This window comes from Colletotrichum fructicola, assembly GCF_000319635.2.
Source record: "Colletotrichum fructicola Nara gc5 chromosome Unknown KSG_Nara_v1_contig03, whole genome shotgun sequence".
NCBI lineage: Eukaryota > Fungi > Ascomycota > Sordariomycetes > Glomerellales > Glomerellaceae > Colletotrichum > Colletotrichum fructicola.
Genome location: NW_027094053.1, coordinates 5,401,090 through 5,419,724, shown reverse-complemented (window position 1 = coordinate 5,419,724; position 18,635 = coordinate 5,401,090). Strand labels below are relative to the sequence as shown.

At 49.9% G+C, this 18,635-nt stretch overlaps 8 protein-coding genes across 8 annotated transcripts; 3 read left to right on the top strand and 5 right to left on the bottom strand.

The window, feature by feature from the left end:
• Positions 1-484: 484 nt before the first annotated feature.
• On the bottom strand, positions 485-2,578 carry CGGC5_v006322 (Cutinase transcription factor 1 alpha; the record flags this gene model as incomplete). The annotated part of the gene is made up of 1 exon (XM_032023005.1): positions 485-2,578. The coding sequence occupies one exon, from the start codon at positions 2,576-2,578 to the stop codon at positions 485-487; it is 2,094 nt and encodes a 697-aa protein (XP_031880219.1).
• A 455-nt stretch (positions 2,579-3,033) lies between these two features.
• On the top strand, positions 3,034-4,214 carry CGGC5_v006321 (Succinate--CoA ligase [ADP-forming] subunit alpha; the record flags this gene model as incomplete). Its single annotated transcript, XM_032023003.1, has 4 exons — positions 3,034-3,199; positions 3,256-3,272; positions 3,329-3,445; positions 3,501-4,214. 4 exons carry the CDS (start codon positions 3,034-3,036, stop codon positions 4,212-4,214), a joined length of 1,014 nt encoding a protein of 337 aa, XP_031880322.1.
• Positions 4,215-5,382: 1,168 nt separating this feature from the next.
• sorD-7 (FAD-linked oxidoreductase sorD) lies at positions 5,383-6,944 on the bottom strand (the record flags this gene model as incomplete). Its single annotated transcript, XM_032023002.1, has 3 exons — positions 5,383-5,850; positions 5,904-6,438; positions 6,511-6,944. 3 exons carry the CDS (start codon positions 6,942-6,944, stop codon positions 5,383-5,385), a joined length of 1,437 nt encoding a protein of 478 aa, XP_031880299.1.
• A 742-nt stretch (positions 6,945-7,686) lies between these two features.
• Positions 7,687-8,872, bottom strand: Akr7a3-0 (Aflatoxin B1 aldehyde reductase member 3; the record flags this gene model as incomplete). The annotated part of the gene is made up of 4 exons (XM_032023001.1): positions 7,687-7,795; positions 7,857-8,302; positions 8,387-8,485; positions 8,555-8,872. 4 exons carry the CDS (start codon positions 8,870-8,872, stop codon positions 7,687-7,689), a joined length of 972 nt encoding a protein of 323 aa, XP_031880291.1.
• Positions 8,873-9,536: 664 nt separating this feature from the next.
• Positions 9,537-11,237, bottom strand: CGGC5_v006318 (Vegetative incompatibility protein HET-E-1; the record flags this gene model as incomplete). The annotated part of the gene is made up of 1 exon (XM_032023000.1): positions 9,537-11,237. The coding sequence occupies one exon, from the start codon at positions 11,235-11,237 to the stop codon at positions 9,537-9,539; it is 1,701 nt and encodes a 566-aa protein (XP_031880292.1).
• A 624-nt stretch (positions 11,238-11,861) lies between these two features.
• Positions 11,862-14,183, top strand: CGGC5_v006317 (Uncharacterized protein; the record flags this gene model as incomplete). Its single annotated transcript, XM_066151683.1, has 5 exons — positions 11,862-12,270; positions 12,332-12,449; positions 12,539-12,616; positions 13,066-13,304; positions 13,360-14,183. The coding sequence occupies 5 exons, from the start codon at positions 11,862-11,864 to the stop codon at positions 14,181-14,183; spliced, it is 1,668 nt and encodes a 555-aa protein (XP_066008907.1).
• Positions 14,184-14,717: 534 nt separating this feature from the next.
• On the top strand, positions 14,718-16,706 carry CGGC5_v006316 (uncharacterized protein; the record flags this gene model as incomplete). The annotated part of the gene is made up of 6 exons (XM_066151682.1): positions 14,718-14,814; positions 14,871-15,216; positions 15,517-15,586; positions 15,634-15,890; positions 15,947-16,020; positions 16,071-16,087. The coding sequence occupies 6 exons, from the start codon at positions 14,718-14,720 to the stop codon at positions 16,085-16,087; spliced, it is 861 nt and encodes a 286-aa protein (XP_066008908.1).
• Positions 16,707-17,282: 576 nt separating this feature from the next.
• CGGC5_v006315 (uncharacterized protein) lies at positions 17,283-18,516 on the bottom strand (the record flags this gene model as incomplete). The annotated part of the gene is made up of 3 exons (XM_032022996.1): positions 17,283-17,396; positions 17,471-17,898; positions 17,967-18,516. The coding sequence occupies 3 exons, from the start codon at positions 18,514-18,516 to the stop codon at positions 17,283-17,285; spliced, it is 1,092 nt and encodes a 363-aa protein (XP_031880296.1).
• Between the last annotated feature and the right edge of the window lie 119 nt (positions 18,517-18,635).

Here is an 18,635-nt window from a genome sequence, read left to right as displayed (position 1 = left end):
TAAAGACATGAAGTTATAGACATGCTCGAAATGGCGACAATTGGGAAGGAGAGGCCAGACAATGTAAAATGTTACATTGGATGTATACCAGGTCATCTGTCCGTTGATATTTGCATCAGTAGACTATACTACGTAGCATTTCTCAACGCCGCATGCCCCGAAGATAACAATTGCCGAGACGTTGAACTTAACACACTGCAATCGCCTTCCCGATCTTCCTCCTTTGACTCAACATGCACGCTGCCTACTTAGATTGTGTGGCGTAGGCTGTGCTGCACTGCTCAGTTCATCTACAGCATCCAGAGATGCGTTGTTACAACCATGCCCTCCAACCGGTGACGTTCCTCTCACCTGTTGCCTCATTCTAGATTACCAAGCCTTCAATCTGCTGTCGGGTACCTTTATTGTCGACACAAAGCTTACAAAGCTAATCGAAGAACAACTTTCCAAAATAACTTTCACCTGTATTGGTAATTATTATGGCCTAGATGGTTGCTGCCGTATTTGTCCATTCCAGTATACCACCTTCGCCAAACGCAAAATCATTTTCGATTTGCGAGAAGAGAAACTGATTAGCCTCTTCAGTAGACCATGACCAGGGCGTGTCCGACGCAAGCAAAGTATCAAGTCCATCCATATCGCCACCAGATTCATGTCTTGGAGAGCCTCCTGTGTCTAAAGTCCTGTCGTCTTGGCGGCTGCCCACTTGACTCTTGTCTGCACCACCAGTCATCCCTGAGTCATCCTCCATCTGGAGTCTCGCCGCCGTAGACCGATCCAGGTACTTGAAAAATAGTTGTAGCACCCAATTTCTGACCTCCCATGTCTTCTGCAGTTCCTGCAAGCCCAGAAGACACAACTTAGCTCTGTGCTCGAGAATAGCGCGACCTGTACCCCGGGACGTTCGAAGGTTGACCGTGTGTATGCAAAGGGTATTGAAGAGGTTCGTAATAACATGAATCTGACCATGTCGCAAGTTCCCCTCAAGAAGCATATCCTCGATGATCCTTGAGTTGCGGGCAGCAGCTTGGAGAGCGACTTGTCCGTCAACTTCTCGGCCTTCTTCTGCACTACCGATACAGCCTGACCTGTACAGGAGAATTAGGAGGTTGTTGTATGCAAGATGTAGCATATTGCAGTGAAACCCCGGTGGGTCTCCGATATCGTCTGTACTACCACGCATTGCGATAGGTAAACTCTGTCTCCAGCGAACAAGATCGTCCTTCATCTGTGAACGATCATTCGTGCTGAGCGACTTGCTGGGGAGATATCCACAGTGCACAATCTTTCCCAGAACTCGAGAGAGTTGAGCCATCCCCATAACATATGCAGTATACTCTTGTGCCTGGGATGCTGTTAATGACAAACTGAAGGCATGTTCGAAGTCTGGTTCGCTCAGGGGCTCGATATCGCAGTCTTCATCCCTTATCCGGTTTGGGAGGCCTAGAGCAGCAGCACATTGCCGTTCCCTGATGTAAATCGACCACCACAGCCGCCGCCGAAGCTTTTCCGTATTTGCATCTGATGATTTTGTAGGTGCCGATCGATGCAAAGCTTTCGTCTGGGCGAGACTGATGGCAGCACCGAGCCAATGACGCGCATCTTTCTCAAGAAGGGCACCGGCTCGCCAGAAGCTCAAGAGAAATAAGCACTGAGTGACTGTGAACTTCTTTGGCTCAAAGTCGACGTCGTAGATGTCTTTTGCCCTGTTGTAGAACACATATTTGGCCATGTGGCGGCTTCCAAGACCAAGTGCCGGCAAGTCATCCTCTTCGCAGTGGATGACCGCGATGAAGAGCATCGCCTGCAGAAGAAGGGGAGATACAGTTTCCCTCTCATGCTGGTCCCATACATCCTGTTCATCTACAATTGGGAAGCAGGGATGGAACCACCTGAAGTATGCTCGCAGCAACGCCTCCACAGCCAGCTTTGGCGGAAACGAAAAGACGCCTTCAGCTTTGAGGGACCGTATACGAGCCTGTCTTCTCTCAACCTCCCAAGGCGGAATCATATTCTCGGCCCTAACAGCATTCGGCACCGAGTGGAGAAACCTCAAGTTTTCAGGCGGCGAGACACCGGCTCCTGCTGGAGTGGGATACCCATGAGTGACGTACCGTATGGACGTCGACTCTCCCAGGAAGACTGATGTTTCTTCTTCCTGCCTGCCATCGATTGTGTCCGGGACTGTTTGCGGCTCGGGCTCGCGCACGGTAATGGTACTGTCAGCTTCGAAGACTTCGAAAGAATCTTCCTGGTCGCGGTTCTGCGAAAGTGCAGCAAGCACTTGAGATGCAGCGACATGCTGGTCCGCATCATCGATCGTGGAGACGGTGCCGAGAGTGTCGTCGGCGAAAGCCGGCGATGGGCTTGTATGTGCAGAAGAGGCATTGGTATCCGGTCCGGGACGCCGCCGGGAGGGCCGCGGGTGTTTGCCGCGCCGTGACACTCGGAGCTCACACGGCACGTTTGCGGCGGCGCAATTCCGACACGGTACTCTCTCGGTTACATCGCACTTGACCCGTCTGGCATTGCAGGCGAGACAAGCTTGCCGAGCCCTCTTACGTGGGGTTGGAGCCATTGCCGACGCACCTCATTACCGATCGCACCACCCGAAGTTGGGAAAATAACCAGTCGCCGAGCGATTGCGTCCTCACAGAGCAGCCTGAAACCTGTGTGTTGATCCAAGACATATCTGGAATTCCCGCTCGATGTGAATCTGGCTGGTGGTTGTAGAAGTGTCATGTAGCCGACAGATGCCCCGCTGGTGTTGGGGCGGGGGAAATAACACGGCCTGAGCATGACATCACCAAAAGCGCCATTTCGGTTATATGAGTATGTAGCCGAGGCACTACCCCAGTTCCGATGACGGTGATCCGATGATCCTTGGGGCGATGTAGGTTCAGCTTCACGAGGCAATGGACATGCGATTTCACTCACCTTCAGTGAATCCGGCTCTCTCAATTATCTGAATGATCTTACTGTGTGCTTGTATGATCCGTTTCTTCTACGGCTATCACCCTTTTCTCTACAAGCATGTTCACCCGACAATGGCTGAAGGTGGCCAAGGCTCCCCGGCAAACACCGCAATTTGGCAATGTCCGGATGAGGTTTTCAACGTCGAGCGCGAAACAAAGGTCATATGAGGAAGATACGATTGCAAACTTAAAAATAGACGGGAACACGAGAGTCATATACCAAGGTAGAGACCCATTGAGCGTTAAGAGAGAACAGGCTGAGTGCTAATGCCTGGCTCAGGGTTTACGGGAAGAGCTGTGAGTTGGTTTCACGTTTCTTGTCCAGGTTGACGCAATGAGCTGACATGGCTAAGGCCACTTTGAATGCGAAAGACACAATAGAATATGGCACGAACGTTGTCGGTGGCGTCTCACCTGGAAAGGGGGGAAAAGATCATCTAGGACTGCCTGTGTTTGACACAGTTAAGGAGGTAAGCTACTCAATGCCCCCCAATGGCTGTTCGTTCTTGACAACTTATTCCTCAGGCTATGGACAAAGTGAAACCTCATGCAAGTGCCGTGTTTGTTCCGGCGCAGTTTGCAGCAAATGCCATCACTGAGGCAATCGAGGCTGAAATACCCCTTGTCGTATCCGTCGCGGAGCACGTACCCGTCCACGACATGGCTCGAGTTCAGGAGATTCTGCGGACGCAAACCAAGACTCGCTTAGTTGGTCCCAATTGCCCAGGTATCATCGCTCCAAACCAGTGTCGTATTGGCATTATGCCATACAAGCAGTACTCCAAAGGAACAGTCGGAATTGTTTCGAAGAGCGGTACTCTGAGTTACGAAGCTGTAGGCGCGACAACGAAGGCAGGGCTGGGACAGAGCATCGTCGTAGGAATGGGAGGAGACATGATGCCGGGGACGACGTTGCTGGACGGGCTGAGGTTGTTCTTCGAGCATGAAGAGACGAAGGGCATCATTGTCATTGGTGAGATTGGCGGCGAAGCCGAGCTTAGAGCAGCGGAGGCTATCAAGGAGTATAGGAGGAAATCACGTAATCCGAAGCCGATCATCGCCATGGTTGCGGGAAGAACAGCTCCACAGGGCAAGACGATGGGGCATGCAGGAGCTCTGTTGACGCCAAGGGATGTGCCGGCTGACATCAAGGCAAAAGCACTGGCAGAAGCTGGGGCTCTTGTAGTTCCGCACCCAGGAGTCATGGGAAATGAGATGAGGAAACTTTTGAAGCTTTAGAAATCGACCTACAATGGCTCACACTAGGACCGGTTTTACAATGTGACGTTTATTTTCTGATAACCGTTCCTGATCACCGCGTAACTTGAACATGTTGTCCTCCGAGACCCTTACCGAAGCCCCAGCAGCGACTCGTTACATGGTAGAACTACGCACCTAGCTAGGGTTTACGCTGCAACGAGCGCTCTTCCACAGCGACCCGTTGGGGCTTCTCGATGCAATACAGGTCCCAGTGCCATCCTGAAAGCGGGCATACGTGGACGCACCACCACAGTTACATCCATCATAGAGAAAGCACCCCCCTGAACTCTTGGCCCCACTGCCCTTCCAGACATTGGCGACGTTCAAGCTTTCACTATTGCCTGGTATGTCCAGTGCGAAACAGTCGGGCGCAGATCCCCCGTGGACATTTTCGCCAGTTCGAGGGGAACGTGTCCACCAAGCTGCCGTTTCGCTAGTGTAGGCAGAGCAGCCTGAGTTGGACTAGAAGTTGACTCGCACACCTTTTCCAAATTCGTAACTGGCAGATGCAGGGTGAATGAGATGTAGGGCCGTTGCCACGAAAACGCCGAGGGTGGAAGAAGAGTGCATCTTGGGGTTTGCGTGGAAGCGAGTGAAGACGTATCGGGAGTTGGTGAGATTGACGGTGTGCGTTATTAAGATTTGGTATAATAGGTATAATAGTACTAGGTAGAGAATAATGCTCTAAGAACATGGAACGTTTTGTTATCTGAGTTGCTCAACTGGCAATCATGGTGTGGGAAAGGACCTCCTTATATAGGTCCAGTTCCCAACCAAGACCACGCAAGGACGAACCTCAAGTTCAACTATTGAGCATATTTTCGTATCTCGGAAGACGATCGAAGTCCAATTTGACTAAGGCGGTGTTCCTGAGTAAGGATATCTTGGCAAGCACGAGTAGGTGACTGCCTAGGTCAAAAATGGGCCCAGCCGGCAATGGCGCTTATTCATCGTCAAGCAACACATCAACCAAATCCACTAATACGGAGCGCAATTGGTGAAGCAAGAAGACTGATTTCTGCATGTTGTATTTGCAAGTGGAATCGGAACTCCATCGACATTTGGGGGCCAAAAAGGGGAAATGAATGGTGTGGCACCGTCTGAGGATGCGGATGATCTTGGTTGCTACACCTGATGGTGTAGAATACTACTCTACAGGCTTTATAGACTGGTTGTCTCTGAACACATTGGCGGGATCATAATCTTCCTTGATCCATTCGAGCCTTCTAAGGTTGCTCCCATAGTAAAGCTTCGGCGCTTCGTCCCCGGATACCTGAGAGTCGGGGTAGTTTGCATACATGCCCCACTGCCCACTCTGAAGTCCGCTTGTAATGCTCTGCCTAAATCCCTGCAGGAGTGCAAAACCAGTCGATGGATAAGTCTGGCTTTGGGAGACGCTGTCCTTGAGCTGGAAGAGAAGCATTTTGTCTCTGTGAGCGTAGGCTGCGTCGATCGGTTTCGAAATGGCGGAGAGGTCGCCTCCGTGAAGGTTCATGTGGATGTACCAGGAACGGCTGACAGAAAAGCCTGATTTATCAATCGCGTTGACCAGAGATTGGAAGTTTGTTTTTGATAAGGCTAGCGTCGTGAGGCTCGAGGCGTAAGAGTTGTCATGCTAACTCGATCAGTGATGAATATCAATACTGTTGGTCATTGACAACAACTCACCTCGCTGTAGCTGCCGGTAGTAATGTCGATATCAGTAACGCCAGCATAGTGCTTGATAAACTCGATCCAGCCAACTGTCTTAGAACTGGAAACCTTCACCCCCAGTTTCGTTAACAAGGGCTGGATTGCCGTCTTGAAAGCTGCATCTTCTCCGACGAAACCACCGTTGAGGTAGCACCCATCGTTGTTGAAGCTTACAGATAGGGTTAGTTCTGCTGGCATCCCTTTGGCAAATTCTTGTGCATCCAAAAGTTGTTGGGGAAGCTTCTGCGTGTCCCATACGACGTCGATGTCAAAGTATGTCATCTTCTCCGGTGCAACAAACGTGTTTAGTTCAAGCTCGACCACAATAACCATCGATGAACCGGCTCCACGAATGCCCCAGAACAAATTTGGTCTTTCTGTCGCGGAGCAGCGGGTGATAGTACCATTGGCAAGAACCACAGTTGCTGCCTTGATCCAATCCATGGCGAAACCATACTTCCGAGAGACCATGCCGTGACCTCCATGAAGAGCATGACCTCCGATACCGACACTGAGTTTAAGTATCAGTCTCTGTTACAAGTATATTAAACCACGCGAAGTATCAAAACGCAGGGTAACTTACGCTGGACAAGTGCCATGAGAAATAGCTCTCTTTCCATTATTGTAAAGTTCAGTCGCGACGTGGCCCAACCTCGCACCGGCTTGGACTTTAGCAGTACCGTCACTTGCAACGGTTACCGAATACATGCGGTCCATATTGATCACCAGGTGGCCATCCTCTCCGCCAAAGCCGGAAGAGGTGTAGCTATGCCCGCCGCTCTTCGCATTGACATGGACTCCATACTTCGCCCCGCAGGATACTGCCGAGGATACTTGCGCAATTGTTGTAGGGACAGCAACAAGGATAGGCTTGACGGGAATGCGAAGATTGTACGGGGTGAGGGAGGGGCCAATCGGGACGGAAGCAGTCTGAAGACAGGCTGTAAGATCTTCTAACGTAGTGGCGGCGATCGCAAGGGATGCGTGGAGGACGAAGAACCATGATAAGACGTGCATTTTCACCATAGGTTGCCAGTTAAATGAACCGCCTACTTAGGATGCGTTCAGTGTTGAAAAGTCTAGAGAAAGTTCAAAAGGAAAGCCTTTTATGGTAACTGGTTGCAACTCCACAGATGCGGTACGCGAGCTGGCCGACCTTCTGATATTTGCATTAGGTCAGTCAGTCTCATAGACGTCGGGCAAAAGATTTTCTCCGTCACCACCACCAACCACAAGTATCAGCCGATGGCTGCAGTGGCTTTAAACCACTGTCAGCATTGTTTTCGTCTGTTGCCTACTCTTCCCAGCACAGCTGAACCTGCGGAGAACAATCCTTCCGCTCTTTCACTTACCATGCATATTGACTACCCCTGCACGTCAGCTCGTGTATGCGTGTCTCACCATCCATTTACCCGGCTAAGGTGCCAACTTGCTCCACACTTACTTCTGCATTACTGGGCTGTTGCCCAAGTACTCGATGGGATTATGCCATTTTGCGGTAGGTGGCGTTACCTCATTGATGTGCAGATAGAATACTAACAGTCCCCTCTCATTGAATTGTCAAGGACTGTTGCAATTGACCCCGAAACATATATTAACATTCGCATGCTTAGATGCTTTGCTTTTAGACAATTTAGCTCGAGAGGCAACGTGGTAGAGCAACAGTAGGACAGCGATTTGTTCAATGTTTTGTTAATGGTATGTCAGAAACCTTTTTTATGAACGTAATACTCAATTTCTCATTCTTTGCTCATTTGTCCTAGTTAATGTAGCTGTCTTCTCTTTCAGCTCGGAGATCTTCCCAAAGGGCCTCGATAGCAGCAACAATGGTGTCTGGGAGTGGGCCGTTTCCAATTGCCTTGATGTTACTATCGCCAAAGTCAGAATTAGATCATAAAAGCCTCCGGATCTGCGGATGTCGAAGCATACCTCTCAATTTGAGATTCCTTGCTGGCCCCCAAGATGATGCCGTCACCTTGCCCAAGTGCCGAATGATAACAGGCCCACCGCAATGCCGCTTCGATAGACGTGATTCCAACATCTTTGATAGCGGCATTCAGCTTCCGCTGGGCATTATGTAGCGACTCTTTGTCCCACAGGGCTGACATGTATTTGGCAATCCGGCCATCGCCACTGAATCGCGTGCCTTCCGTAGAGCCGGATGTAAGGCTTCCAGAGAGAAATCCCGCAGCAATGACTCTGAAAGCGTTGAAGACGATGCCATGCTCACGAAGAATGGGAAGCAAATGCTTTTCCATGCCTCGGCTGATGAGCGAGTACTCGCCTTGGTAAACTGTAGGTTTTACGAACCCATGTTTATCGCACACCTCGATGAAGGCAGTGAGTTGACCGGCAGTGAAGTTTGACACTCCAAGCTACATTTAGGGTAGAAACTGTTAGTTGAATTCCAAATGTGGCAATGGATCTTCGTATCGAGGTCCATATGTAATTTAACTTACCTGAGCAAACTTTCCCTGCTTGTGAAGTTTATCAAGCGTTGACGCCTGCTCTTCAATGGGCGTTTGGGAATCAGGGAAATGAATATGAAGAGTATTGATCTGCGATCGATGTCAGACCCTTGACTTCAAATCGCAGGTTGATAGCATTGACAGTTTTCCTTTTCATACCTTTGGAATATTCAATCGCCGAAGGCTGTCGCTGACACTCTGTTCGATGTTTTGTTTCGACAGCTCCCCCTTGTGATCAGCTGACATTGCAAGAATCTTGGTATCGACCTGAAAGCCTTGCTGAGTAGCCTTGGTTTCCCCAATTAATTCCTCCGATCTACCCTGAGCCTCGGCCGGGTACCGGCCTGCCGTATCTAGCACATGGACATGGTGTTCTTTCAGCAGACCCAGACACGACTGCACCTGCTCGACATTGGTAAATTTGTCACCAAAGCTTGCAGTTCCGAAGATCAGCTGCGGAGTTGAGGCTGGAGACATCGTTATGGATGGCTTTCTATTGCTGATTGGAAGTCTAGTGAAGAAGCAGTACGACCGAAACTGGCGGAGGATATTTGGGGACCATGTCAGACATATGTATCAATTATCCCGCCAGCTGTGCACGCAGCTTATGTAACGTCGGGCCGAAGTTCGCAATTGTTCCAACTCGGCTTGTCACGTTTTGGGTAAGAGTGCCTCATAGGGCTTATGGCTGTGGATAATGACGTATTCAGATTCAAGTAAGAACTAAAAAGGTCAAAGATAGGTCCACGTTCCACGACGATCCACACGAAGATACCCGTATGCTACCTTGTCAGACAAAGCTCAATGTGATTTCTAATACCGCTACCATCGCATGATTAGGCGGCATGAAGGAATGTTTCAAAATCCTTCAGAGCCCGATTTGGTAAGTCGTATCGGCTGGTTGTCCACGACGTGAGGTCAAGTCCTTGACTGTGCCCAACTGCTTTCCCGTACTGCTCGATTGCAGGACGAAGACCAGGACCTTGACAAGAGGGGAGATCGGGCGAGGCAGAATGATAATCTCGGCGGTGAGTATCTTGACGTATAGTCACGGTCGGTATTGCTTCATTGAGACTTTTTTTCCACCTGAAGGTTTGTTGTAGATATGCGTTTCGTCTAGATGCATTTGATCGTTCCATTCCTAGACATGCAGCGGCATGTCTGACCAAGGCAGGATCTCAACCTCCGATATGTGATCGAGGCTATCTACAATCATCGAAAACTCCCACTTCGGAGGCTTGCTTTCCACTGCCTGTACTGAAAGACGGACGCCATACTCAGTCCTTGGAATACGGGCCAAGGCAGAATGTTGTCTGGGAATTGGCGACCTCCTCAAAGCGTGAAACATTTCCTTGTGACTCATGTCTCTTCCATGGAGTCTTAAATTGATGAGATCCAGCGGCATCTGATAAGGGCCATACTCGACAAGTGTGTACGTGAGGTAGTCGTGGTCAAGGGGACCGAAGAACACAAACATGAACTCCATGATTTGAGGCGGAATGTCATCGATAGGATCCTCAACCTTCACTTCGATGAGCATGGATCCACGTGGACCATCGCGCCCAGTCATGAATACTCCAGTCTCATCGTCCCAGTCAGCCCAAGGCCAACATCGGATAACCCTGACTCCCGGCGGCCAATAAAATCGTAGTTCCCTGTACCGATCCAGAGGGCTCGACATGGAAAGATCATTGAGAATGTAGGCGTTGGGACAGTATCGATCAACGTCCAGACGCTTGGTCCGCTTATTCATTCTGACGAGCGACAGGGGGTTTTGTCTGACGAATAGACCTGAATCAATCTTTTTCAACATGACGCCTAAGTCATCGTCAAAGAACATGTTCCGTTTCCTGGTGGATTCCCCGTGAGTGCGAGCGACGGGAAGAACGTATGAGTAATTTCCCTTATGTCGCGTCCACACCAGCTGGAGTCTACAGGTTATTTTGATGCCAGCATTTGTGACAGTAACATCGCCCTCTGTCTGTCGTTTCAAAGGTGTGATCTTCAGCTTTGACCCGACGAGAGGATCTCTTATGGCGAATTCGCTCGGGGACTCCGCAAATATACCACAAGTGATATTCTTGTGATCTTGCCACGTGCGACGGACAACGGGTACATACTTCCAGGCAAATATGGATAGGTCGTTTGTAGTTTTGATGATTTCTTGTTGAAGTCGCAGGAAAGCCCTCTTCCCCTCTCCGTACAGCATTGGCATGTTGACTCCAAAAATTCCAATTAGGCAGTACGCCAAGTCCTCTGGTCTGGTTGTCTCTCTCCCAGATGCCCATGACATTCTTTCAGCCACACTGAAGTTGTTCAGGTCCTGAGACATGGACAGAATGTCATGGTTGATGGATGTAATTTCTGAAAGCAACCTCGCCATGCCAGCTTTCACTCCGATGCGTAGCCAGTTCTGAGAAAAGAATTGGACCTCTCGTGGAGCTATCAGCTCCTGCAATGTCCAGCCGCGTTTGAACCAGCGCTGTTCTTTCAATGCCTCGTCGCCGGCGCCATCGCGAAGATCCGAAAGATAGACATAACAGACGGCGGCATCTTCGTACCATTTGTACATTGAGTTGATGGCCTCGGAAAGCTCCGTGCTGTTGGTCTTGTCGATACAGCAAGTGTCAACCCAAGCGTACCGGTAACCGTCAGCAGCACCGAGCTCGCATGTTTGCCTGATTTTCTGAAAGCCCTTCATCTCGTTCCTTATGCTAGGCTTGTCCCAATCCTGAAAAGTGACTTCTTCATCCTCCCAAGTATGCGAGAGAATAACATAAGGCTCGATGGATGCGCCAAAGCGCTCAACGATATCCATAGTTTCCGTGTCAATCAGTCTCATAGCTGGACGCTCAGTCGCCAAGGACTAAGTAGGTGAGGTGCGGTTGTCCTAAATATGAGGGAATGTATGTCATTAGGTTGATAGCTGTGTTTCAAATCAAGTCGGACTTTCGAGAGGATACTAGGAGAGGTCGTTTGAGGTCGTTTGGAGTCAATAAAACTTTCCCAACGCAAATTGAGGGGTTTCTACAAGATGCTGTTGGCGCCTGGTGTGATTCGGTCTTTTACGTCGGCCAGCGCGGCAATCTGCACACCTTCCAACGACCAATTACATATTCCATAACTAACCCACTTTAGCATAAATGTCAGCAATTCTCTCTTTATGGGCTCCTGCTAAGGCAGTACAATAACTTTACTTCTAACGGGGACAATCGATGCCGTTGGGTCGGACATAAATGTATTGACGTTTCACCGTTTCTTTCTACCAGTCTTTCTCTCGCATATATCCAGAGACTGCTGCCTAATGTTGCCATGACGACTGGAGATATCTATTTGCTTCGGACGCCCCTGTCTTTGCGGCACAGTCAGGTCACTCCAACATGCCACTTTGCAGGTATAAAATGCCGACCTCTACACGCAATTGTACAATTAGATAAAACAAACATCTGCGTCTTCTTGTCCCAAAATGATGTATCCAAAGGTTGGCCCTGTTTTGTTATGCATCGGGACTATTGTCACGTTCATTACGACACTGGTGGACGGGATCACCCCCATACCCTCTTTGCTCGCGAGCACCGGAACATGCAAACCGCACACATGGGCCAATCCCACGACCCCTGACCAACCTGCTGTCATAATCTCCAGGCCATGCCCAACTCACACGACGATTCACGATATCAGAGGAGGTGATACCCAGCCCTGGGAGATCAACTGTCGCTCTTTGGGTGATACTTATGAGAATGTTGGCCCCGAAACATGTCAGGAGCTTGCAGACGACTTCGGAATCTCGCTTGAGAAGTTTCTTTTCTTGAATCCGTCTCTAGATCGCGACTGCAAGCACATACTTCCATGTGCAACGTACTGCACTGCTGGATGTGAGTAGACATATATTGCAAGTCTTCGCGAACTACGACATGCTCAACGATTCTATCGCAGTTATCGAACCCGAAAGAGCGTGGGACGGGATTTGCGGCCCGTCGCGTCCGGGCGTCACCTGCGTCGGTACAGACGGGCAATGCTGCAACTCGGAGACTTGGAGATGTGGCGAGAGAGAGTGAGTGAGTCGTCCTGCTGCTCCAATTATAAGCGATCAAAGTATTTCGTCAAGATTTGCCGTGGCTAATGTATTTACACAATACTCAGCATTGACTGTGCACCTGGTACTTGCTGGGAAGGCATCTGCTGGGGCCATAAAGTGTACACCACAGATGGAACCTGTGGGTACGCGAATGGGAACCGCAAGTGCGCTGGCAAACAAGGAACATGTTGTAGCATCTACGGTCGCTGTGGGGTAATCAATGTGATAACAAGTACCCCGCTATCGTGAGAAGCTTGAAGTCTGTTACGCACTCCTCGTGAAACTCAACAGACATAAGTTTCAGCAGAAATAAGCTTAAATCAACGAGCGATCCTTCGACAAACGCTCACGGTAAAAGAGAAAAACCAATCGATGTGAATGGCTTGAGTGGGGTTGGGGGAACGTAATGCCTCCTGTGCAGCCGAGTGGCTAAACAAATATCCGGGGGGCGCTTTACTCACGATTAGAAATCCATACAGACGTCATAGAAGCCAACTACGTAACTCACACGCAAGCGACGACAGCTATCACGATTCCAAACATTTCAGAGCTACCAGACGAAATCTTGGACCCAGCGTTTGCCTTTCATCAGACCAACAACAACAATGCCTGCCAAGATCTTCCTTACGGGAGCCACAGGCTACATCGGCGGCGACGCCCTCTACCAGTTGTACCAGAAGCACTCAGACTTTGAGTATGCACTGCTTATTCGGACTGAAGAAAAGGCAAAGAAGGTGCAAGAAAGGTTTCCTAAAGCCAGAATTGTCATTGGGGGACTTGATGATTCCGAGATTCTGGAGCGCGAGGCAGCATGGGCTGACATCGTAATCCGTGAGTTTCACCTTGTTCCGAGATCCTAGCCAGCAACCCACTAACTCAATCCCAGACACTGCCGATTCGTCGGATCACTCAGGCGCGGCGGATGCTATCGCAAAAGGCCTTGTGTCTGGCCACTCGCCATCCAGGCCAGGGTTCTGGCTGCACACGGGCGGCACGGGTATCCTCACCTATTTCGACTCCGAAGTCAAGAAGACGTATGGAGAGCACGACGACAAGGTCTTCAACGACTATGATGGTGTCGATGAGGTCGTCAACCTACCAGCCGCCGCTTTCCACCGCAATGTGGACGAAATCGTCCTCAACACCGGCATCAAACATGCCGACTCCGTCAAGACTGCCATTGTCTGCCCGCCCACTATTTACGGCGAGGGGCGAGGCCCAGTTTCAGGGCGTGGTCGTCAAGTGTACGAGCTGGCTACTTTCGTGCTCAAAGAGGGATACAGCCCCCGCATCGGCAAGGGACTTGCGCGATGGAACAACGTCCACGTTCACGACCTAAGCGTAGTGTTCGAGTTGCTGGTCGAGGCCGCGCTCGACCCATCTCGCAAGGATGACAAGGAGATCTGGGGAGCACATGGTTATTTCTTCACTGAGAATGGCGAGCACGTCTGGGGTGATTTGGCAACGCTGGTTGGAAAGGAAGCCCACAAGCAGGGTTTCATCAAGGGAGGAGAGCCGGAGGTGCGGGGTCTGTCTTACGACGAGGCAGTCAAGTCGTCTGCTGGATTTGAGGCAGCGAGCTGGGGCCTGAACTCTCGAGCTGCTGCCATCCGAGCCAAGAAGGTTCTTGGATGGAAGCCACAGGAAAAGAGTCTCCAAGATGAAGTGCCTACTATTGTCAAGTCCGAGGCGATTAGGCTGAAGCTATAGACGGGGAAATGATGGGGTATGATTATTACTCATAGTATCGGCATATTTTCTAAATTTTGCTTTCCGTTCGAATGTTTCCATTGCGGTCGGCGAGTTCCATCTAAGCGCCGAACCTCACAGAAGTTGAATGACAGGCCCTCTTGATAACATGATTGTGCTCCCGAGTCTCATTTGCTTTTCTCATTGCCATCAATGAGTACCTGACATGATAGGCTTGTATGGCAAGAGTCTGGCGCTTGAAACCGAGACATGCTCGGAGTAATTCTGTCGAAGTGCGGCGGGATTCGAGTTATGATTGGCCACGAGTAAAGCCGTCGTGTAATGAATAAAGCGGTGTGTTGGTGCCATGCAGGATCTATCCATGGATCAGAGAATGGGGTGGCTGAGGTCAGCATCCAACATGCCAGGTACAGCCCCCGCGTAGTTATTAGGCACACATGCTTTCATGTCTTCTCCTCGCGCCCAATTATATATCCACCAACTGCCCAACGACGGAGTGAATCTGGCGGCTGTGATCCACACGAGTTTCCAACCATGGCAAACGAATTCAACGCGTCCTACTTCTGTTTTACCCAGGCCCGCTGCAGACTTTGCCAGTTCCCTGTGCACAGAGGCGACGTTATTATAGCAGGTGCGTGGCTAGCTGCTGTACTGAGCTCGAATGCTGATGGTGAAATACTTACCTAGCTGTCGAAGAAGGCTTCGCTACCGAGTTCAAACTTCCACACTTCGGAGACTTCTGGGACCGAGGGCTGCACATCAAATTTCACACTTGCTTCCTCAAGAAATGTAGAGTTCGTGAAGAGGCGACCGTGTGCTATCATGTTGATTGCTATCGCGACCGCTTGTACTCAATTACGCCGATATTCCTGGCCGGAACTGAGTTCTCCTTCACCCCTTTTCCCGAGGAGGAACGGCGACGGGCTGAATTCAACCAGCAGCTTCTGGCTTGCAAATTGGAGCAGATGGACTTTGGGACCCAAAGTCTTCCATACGAGTTGTGGTTGATTGTTGCCCGGCATCTAGTCCGGTGGTGCGCTCTCCATATGTTGGAGTGCCAGGTGCGTACAGCTGATAAAGTTGGCGATTCCGTCCTTGACGTGAATCAATTCGTGTTCGCATCCTACATAAAAATCGATGGTCGATACTACATCAAGAGACTGCAAAACACACCCGAGTCAAGAAGTGGCAGTGGTTGCTGCCTTTTATTGCCTACTCGAAACTCAAGAGAGAAGGACATGAATATTTTCGGGGCGGAGGATCATATCGGGATTCGTCGGGTGGCTTTTGTTTCAACAAAAAACCTGGAAGAGTGGTGTCGCAACCAATCTAGTGTGCCCGGCGCCTGGTGGAAGAACATTTCTCAGCGAGTTATGCCCTCTGCCATCACCATCAACGGTGATGTTCGTATGCACTATGAATTTTCCAGTCACATATTTACCGATCACAGGGTCTAAAGGTGAGAAGTATCCAGAGCAGCCAAATGCAAGACTTGGCTTTGGTCGGCTGGCCGACCCCTCTGTCATCACCTCCACTTGTCGTCAAACTAGCGACATTGGAACCACCCCGTGATCCTCCAGATGGGCTTCGCATGGACTTCTTCGATTGCAACGCACCTGACACGATCGGATACTCGGTGGCGCTCAAGGGACGCGCAATTGCTGGGGTCGTTGCCCACAAAAAAGGTGAAGCAGACGTCCGAAGCGTGTACGAGAAAACCTGTCCCACGAACTGCTACTGGCAGTTTATGCCTATAAATGAAGGGGAGTATCTCACCGATATTTGCAGGCTAACCACGCCGCCTTTTGCAACGAGACAGGACGTTACTGGAATGACCGTGAGGGAAATGCCCTTTCTTTGCCACTAAGGCTGACCAGTTCATTCTAGTTCACAACCAATCGTGACCGGACTGTCTTCTTCGGAGTCTACGGACTAAACGATGGGAAGTATAAACGCGTTTGGAAACTCTCAAATAACCCGTGTCGACTATATTACAATGATCGTGACGGCTTCTTCGACCGAAGCTTTGTCGATTTCGTCGGTGTTCAGCAGACCAGCGGCGATCCGGCCAAGCTCAGCCAAGAGAATCTACCTGCTCCTGTAGTTTCTATCTCGAATTTTCCACGAACTATCCCAAACACACTTCGGTTTTACTCCTCATGCTCTATGCGGAACTTGACTGAGGTTCAAACTTGTGGCTTTTGGACTGGCTCTCATCAGGAAATCTTGGGAATGCTTCTTCGCTATGCAGACGGCCACCGCGAATGTGTCGGCTTTTTCCGTCACGACATGATTCTAGAGAGGATTTCGGTTGGAGAGACGGACAATTTATATCTCTGTGTCAAACAGACCGAGAAAAACGATCCCTATGCATATGTTGCGGTGGTGACATGTGAGGCACCAGAAGATCAAGCAACAGCTCGCTGGCTTCAGGTCACTCAATCTGGCATCTTGGAGTGGTGGCACTCCGCTGAGGGCGCTGCTTTGTACTACAACGGTCAACGTCTCGGTGTAGTTTACTAAAGCAGCATGTAAGCGGAAGCATCGGTTTCCAGTGCTCAGCAGGTAAAACGCCCTACCTCTAGTCGGTTTTCATCTTCAAACAAATTGCCCGAATTGAAAGTCCCCACTGGCTGTCCTAGGATTGAAACGTGTCATGGCCGTTGCTGTCACGCCGCAATACTAGGACCCAGTCTTCGACCCTCTAGCCAGTATTAATGACCTGCTCAGTCTTCCCTTTACTCTCATTACCAGCAGGATATTCTGACCGCCCCATGTTCACCAAACACTTGGAAGCATGCTCGCTAGTCTAGTAGTCATTGAGGAGGACCATTGATGGGTTTCTGGTAGTATTGGCTATGTGGTTGAAGTTCCGCGACAAGGTTTCTGTACCTCAGGGTTGAGTAACGACGATGGCATTAATACACGTACCTCAGTATCACAGTATCAAATGGTGGGCCAAAAATCAGTTTACTCCCAATCCTCTCTAATGACCTTAGCATGCTTCTCACTATGCTTCCATGTCTCTTCCATGTCTCCAGAGCCTTGGTCAACGTATTGATTGCAGCAGGAGCATGACTCCCATTTCTCGCATCCTTCTCATGCCACTCTGACCTTGACCTGTCGAAGCGGACAGTTGGCACACCGGAAGATGTTGCAGTTGGGACATCCAGGAGTGGAGTTACAACTCATCCCGCTATCGCCACATTGACACTAAGTATCCGAAGATGATCAGCATTCGAGGGCCAACTGAAAGTCCACGTATTGCAATTCGTAAATGTACTTACGCAAGTCCAAACCCATTGATATTCATACTTTTTACTGCTTCCATATCCTTTGGACGAGTGCCTGGAAGAGGAGAATACCGTGGTGACTCCAAGTGGTTGAGTTGCGTTGGACGTATTGGGTCGCGAGGTGCGTTGACCGTCCTTGGAGCTCGGGTCCAGCGCCTCTTCAATTTGTATCGCAGTCGTTGGATTTGACGAAGTTGAAGTAGGCGCTTGTATCGAGGAAGCATTTTGGGAGTGTTGTCTCGTGGCGCCAAAGCTTCCTATATTGGAGGGAGGGTTTCTCTCAGCAGGGAAGGACATTAAGATATCAACAATAATGTCCTCAGCGCTAATAAAAAGCGCTAATGGTTCACCTTCGTAAGCAGCCACAATCATGCCAACAAATTTTGCGTCCTTGATCAGCCATGTACCCGAGGTTCCCCTTGCTGTATCCGATGTGTGGTCAGCTTATTATGACCGCACGGAAGGTTTTAGTCGTAAGATGCTTACTTACCAAGTGGCTTCGTCAACTCTACAGTTCGCAGTGCCAACTCGCCATTATTGAAAGGAAAATTTGTGGCCCGCGGCAGTAGGGTTCCGTGTGCTACATCATCAAGACCAAAGATGACTGAGACTGAACCTTGCTCCAGCTCGTCATTAGCAACATAAGAAGTAATTTCCGCAGCACCAAGCTCAGAGAAAAGCCTGTTACTGAAACCGTCGAAGGCCTTGGCTTTTAGCAGTGCGTAGTCCGTAGATGATTTGGCGTTTACCGAGTGTTTGTTTTCGGAGTACAGCTTGCCAAGAAAGTTGATCCCTACGACACCGTCGAAGGGCTGCCATCGAGCAACATCTGACGGGTCTCGCTTTCCGAGGACATCTTCATCTAGATTGAAGAAATATTTTCCATTATCATCGCCGTCGATATTGCTTTCTTCGTCCAAATCCGACTCGCAAAGGTCGGTATTCCAGAATGTGTAGTCAGTCCCTTGTTCCATATCTTTAAGCCCCTCTTGTTCTTCGTGGAGGGCTAGCTGATCCAGAATTCCGTGGGCAGTAGTCATTGCGACACTGCCAAATACCTGATGGTGCATGTAATCACCAAGAATTTGGTCGAGGAGCCCTCCAATGCGAGAGAAATGTTGTTCCAAGATTTCGCCACTTCTGATCAGCGTAGAGCAGC